Raw genomic sequence first — 5,414 nt, forward strand, 5'->3', positions numbered from 1 at the left:
ATCATAAAAATAAGCTCCTTAAAAATGCATAAAATCCCTGTGGAACCAAGAAGCTGAAAGTCCCTCAGTTCTTATCTATCTTCTTACTTATTACTTTCATCAAAAAGAAGTAGCCTAACATACTCAGCTGTAGTAAGTTACACTGTAATAAGGTCTGAATTAGCAAAATTTTCCTACATCTACATCCTAACCAGTTTGTGTAAGATTGCTGCTATAAAAAAGCAATCTTTTGATAAGCATCATATATAATAATGCTTTCCTATATGGTACAAGTTCAGGAGAGAGGTATTACATCTATTTCTAGTATAGGAAAGAACATGGACGTTAGAGGCTGTCATGCCTGACTCAAATCCAATACACTTACAAGTCTTATGACTTTGAGAAAGTTATTACTTTGCCTCTCTAAGACTCAGCTTTCTCCTCTGTAAAAAGGGATACCACCAACCTTGCAGAGTTAGTGTAAAGACTAAATGAGTTTGTATGTTTAGATTTGAAAACATTTATCTAAATCAGGGGTCAACAAACATTTTCTGTAAATACTTTATAAATGACAGTAAATACTTTATAATTGTAAATATGCTTTGCAGGACATACAGGCTGTCAAATTTACTCAACTCTGCCACTGTAGCACAGGAACAGTCATAGATAGGATGAGTTGCAATAAAACTATCAAAAAAGACTATAGACGTGGCCCACAGGCCATAGTCTGCTAACGCCTGATATAAATCATCCAGGGCAATGGTTGGCACATAGTGGGTGTTCAATACTAAGTAGGTATTATGATCATTACTCTCTTTTTCCCTATCACAGCCAATAAACACAATCTTTGATTGCTCATACAATGCATTCACCATCCTATCATTCCCAATTTGCAAAATATTCAATATTACCTAAACTGCTGCTGCCAAAATTTCCACGGTCACTGTACTCCCAATATGCAAACAAGTGATTCATTATTTTCCACACTGTTATCTCGATCACAGGTAGATGACAGATGGGAGGTTCAGGACTACTGGTTCAGTTCAATACTTAAATCCCTTCTATGCATGACCTGTCCTACGAATGGCTGTCCAACATGTCTGAACACCTCCGGTGACAGGGAAACCACCAAATTCCTAAGCGCCCTTTCTCTTGTCAGGTAGCTTGGACTTTTTCTGAAAGCTCTTTTATTGTGGACTTCAATATGGTCCAACTTCATCAGTATATACTGAGTCCCCGCTGTATTCCCTACTAAATGCTGGGAACACAAAGATGAATAAGATATTCATCCAACTTCTCACTAGACTTTGCTTCTGTCACACAAACAAGTCTCGTGTACTCCCTTCATGACAGACCTTCAGGTATTCAGGGGTTAGTGCCCTAAGTTCTTCTCTAGGTTCCAAATTCCCAACTCCTTCAACCATTCCTCAAAGGCTCCCTCCCTACTTCTTCACACAGCCTTCCTCTGGACATAAAATGCACACAAACCCTCCAAAGAAGTCCAGGTGTGGGTGGACAATGGAAAGTGAAGCAAACCTAAAACTATGCATTTAGCTTAGTGCCAAAAATCTAAACCATATTTGCCTCTTAGGTGAAGCCAGCCTCATTTCCTCAACTCACAACTATACTCCTTTAATTTTCCAAGTGGCTCTATAAAATTTGAGCTAAGTGATAGATTTTAGATGATATGGCAAACATTAGCATTTCTTTTCCTTAAAGAAAAGCAAGACTTATGCTAAATAGCAGTCAGGGTATCTATTTTTACTTGATCCAGTCTGAAGGGTAGTAGGGCCAATAACAGCATTCCTAGGCTGAATTAACACCAAAAAAAGTTTTAATTTTAATTTTTAAAGCAAATGTACTAAAAGACTCCAATGCAAAGATTGCAAATGTCAGATAGATGTTTACAAAAGAAAAAAGAATAGAAAATAGTATCACACTTATAGTAAGGCTAAACAGTGTTTTATAAATATATTTATGTGTAATGCATCCCAAAGTAAAACTTCTTACTGTGGTTCATGGTGAAAAGTATTTGAAAACCACTGTTCCAAAACATGCCATCTGCCACAGGGATAGAAGAGTGATTCTTCTCTTAGGTTTTATAAAAAAAATGGATTGGACTTTAGAAAATTTAAAACTTTTGTTTTTCAAAAGACATCAGTAAGAAATTAAAAAGACTACCTACAGAATGAGAGAAAAAAATCCACAAATCATATATTTGATAAGAGACTTAGAGCTGGAACTATAGAATTCTTGCAATGCAACAATAAAAAGACAACAACCCAATTAAAAATGGGCAAAGGATCTAAGTAGATATTTCTCCAAAAAGATGTATGACCAATAAACACATGAAAAGATGCTCAACATCATTAGTCATTAGGGAAAAGCAAATCAAAACCATAATGAGATACCACTTCACAGAGCTAAAATAAAATGAGCAGACAATAACAAATGTTATAGAGAATGGAGAAAAATTAGTAAGATCCTCAAAATGTTAAATGAATCAGCAATTCCACTCCTAGGTATATATACTCACAAGAGAACTGGAAACATGATCACACAAAAATCTGTACACAAATGTTCACAGCAATATTATTCATAGTAGCCAAGAAGTGTAAAAAACCCAAATGTCTACCAATTCATAAATGGATTAAAAAAAAACAACCATGATATATCCACACAATGGAATATTATTAAGCTGTAAAATGGAATGAAGTACTGATACGTGATACAACATAATGAATCTTGAAAAAGAAGCCAGACCCAACAGGCACATACTGTATGAGTCCATTCATGTGAAATGTCCAGAATACTCAAATGCAGAGATGGAAGTATATTAGAGGATGCCAGGGGCTGTGAGGTGAGGGAACTGGAAGTGACCACTACTGGATACAGAGTTCCTCTTTGAGGTGATGGAAATGTTCTAAAATTAGATCGTGGGAATAGCTGCACAAATGTGAATATAATTAAGCCCACTGAATTGTACGCTTTAAAGAGGTGAATTTTGGGGCGCCTGGATGGCTCAGTCAGTTGAGTGTCCCACTTCGGCCCAAGTCATGATCTCATAGTTCATGGGTTCGAGCCCCATGTCGGGCTCTGTGCTGACAGCTCAGAGCCTGGAGCCTGCTTTCAATTCTGTGTGTCCCTCTCTCTCTGCCCCTCCTCTGCTCATGATCTGTCTGTCTCTCAAAAATAAATAAATGTTAAAAAAAACTTTTTTAATTAAAAAATAAAGAGGTGAATTTCATAATATGTGAATTATATTTCAATAGAGCTGCTAGAAAACATGTAAAACCTTTGAACAGCTTCCCTTTGCCAAAACAGTTTATTGGAGCATTCAGGTTCCTTCAAGTTCTTTTGTCACGTATTTCCAAGTCAATGTTTAACCCTCATCTCCTATTTGTCCCTTGCACCACCTTCTGCCTCCACCCTCAACACGGCATGTGCCATTTTATAATTCCATGCCTTTGCACATACACTTCTTTCTGTCAAGAATGTTATATTCCCTCTTCCCTTTCTAATGAATGCCTATATATCCTCCAAGACAAATACTGTTTCCTCCAATAAGTCACCCCTTAGTCCTCCAGACAAAGTTGGCCATCCCCTCTATGCTATAAATACTAGCTTATGCATCTGCCCCTAATAGACTCTGAACTCCCTGGGTTTAGTAAACAGGGAATGTTTAGATGACAGTATCATCTTCGGCCCCAGGACCTAAAGCACTTAGTAAATGCTTACTGAATAAATGAGTGACAGAATACTCCCTCACTACTGACTAGAAGTAGTGCTATTTTTTTTCTCCAACTAGTTTAATTGGTAAAATCCATACAAATATAACTCGAGTGCTAGCCTTTAGAGACCAATAAAATGAAATAAAAATACAAATTTGGGGCCCACATTGAGACTTAAGGAAAATTACCATAAAGTAACATTTCATGGGGGCTCATAGTCCAGATACTTATCATTGTTGACCGAACACACTTACTGAAGTCAATACCCTTTTATTCAACATATTAAATGTGTTGTTTAACTCTGGTAACCACAGCTGTGACTTAGTTAACGATCTCAATAAATCCTACTTAAATCAGAGACAGGAAAAAATTATGCAAATGAATTCTTATCTGTTTTTTCTGCCCAAGGCATATTTGATAACAGATAAAACATCTCCAAATAGTCTCTACTTAATAGTCAGGAAGCCATTTGAGGTTTTATTTGTATCAAAATCAAATACAAAGAAGAGGAGAAGCCTGATATATTCACAAATGATTTTATTCAGAAAGAAATTACACATTAAAAGGGGACATAGTTGAGAGCTTACTTTCACATATGGAAGTGAACTAGGAAAGTCAACAGTTATTAATATACAAAACCATATGATTAAAAAAGACAGTAATAGATAATGACAGATGGGCTTGCCTTACAGTCATCTGCAAAATATCTTTTGTTTAAAAACAAAAAGGTGTTTGTCTTTAAGACAGCTCTTTAGAAACAAGTCTAGAGTTCCAATGGACTTTAAAAATCAAACCAATGATACCATTCTCCACATAGGCTGTAACACACCCATATTCATCCAGCAGGGGTGAACCATCCAACAATTATACCTTGCAGCTAGACAGGATGTCTTCCACTAATCTCTTGTAAACCCAGGCATCACCCTTAAGCCGCTGCCTCTTGATACCCACCACGTCGGGTTTCTGAAGCTGGCACACTTCTAGTTCAAACTGCATTGTCACTTTACCAAAATCTGACTGTGTCTGACACTTCAGTGTATAGCTATGAAAACAAGATAAGAAGCCAGTTAGTAGCAGAACCATGAATATTCTGTACAAGAGATTTCTAAGCCTGTAGGAGGCCAGTGGAGAAAATGAACCATTATTTCATTAAGCAATATCTTACTGCTTACAGTTTCCAAATGACTTAGCTATACCTTAATCATGGAGCATGACAGGTGTTTTTGCAGACACTGAACTAGGATCTTAAAAAAGAATAAAGATGAAAGGCTTTACTAGAACTTTCCTTTATCCAAATAAAAGCCTTCCTTTCATAGCTACCTATGCCATTCATGCTCAAGAAATCTTCTGGCCTCCTTTATGCAACTCTTTCAACAGTATAATCCGTGAACAGTAGGCCATTTCCACAATGTTCACAACAAAAGAAAGTACAGGGAAGATTAAGAATATTTTTTTGCGTGCACCTCATCAGAAAATTGTTTTTCATATAAATAAAGCTGAAGCCACCAACCTGTCAGAAAGGTGTGTGTTTTTGAGGTTTTTCTAATAGTAGTAAGAGGTTATGATCGTTACACTTTATGGCAGAGTTGTAACAGAAAGCCCATGGAGATGGTCTATTCCCATGCTTGAAACACATGGTGTGTGTGTGTGTGTGTGTGTGTGTGTGTGTGTGTGTGTGTGTGTGTATTTTGAAATGTGGGATAA

At 36.8% G+C, this 5,414-nt stretch overlaps 1 protein-coding gene across 4 annotated transcripts in view; it reads right to left on the bottom strand.

Annotated features, from left to right (window-relative positions):
* Positions 1-4,230: 4,230 nt before the first annotated feature.
* MELK (maternal embryonic leucine zipper kinase) overlaps positions 4,231-5,414 on the bottom strand; it is a 92,874-nt gene continuing 91,690 nt past the window's right edge. For all 4 annotated transcript variants that reach the window (XM_077756173.1, XM_077756174.1, XM_077756172.1 and 1 more), the window contains one exon: positions 4,231-4,752. In XM_077756173.1, coding sequence (XP_077612299.1) covers positions 4,575-4,752 — 178 coding nt within the window. In that variant the 3' untranslated portion in view covers positions 4,231-4,574. The remainder of the gene's footprint in view (positions 4,753-5,414) is intronic.

This window comes from Crocuta crocuta, unplaced genomic scaffold, assembly GCF_008692635.1.
Source record: "Crocuta crocuta isolate KB4526 unplaced genomic scaffold, BGI_CrCroc_1.0 scaffold431, whole genome shotgun sequence".
NCBI classification, from domain to species: Eukaryota; Metazoa; Chordata; class Mammalia; order Carnivora; family Hyaenidae; genus Crocuta; species Crocuta crocuta.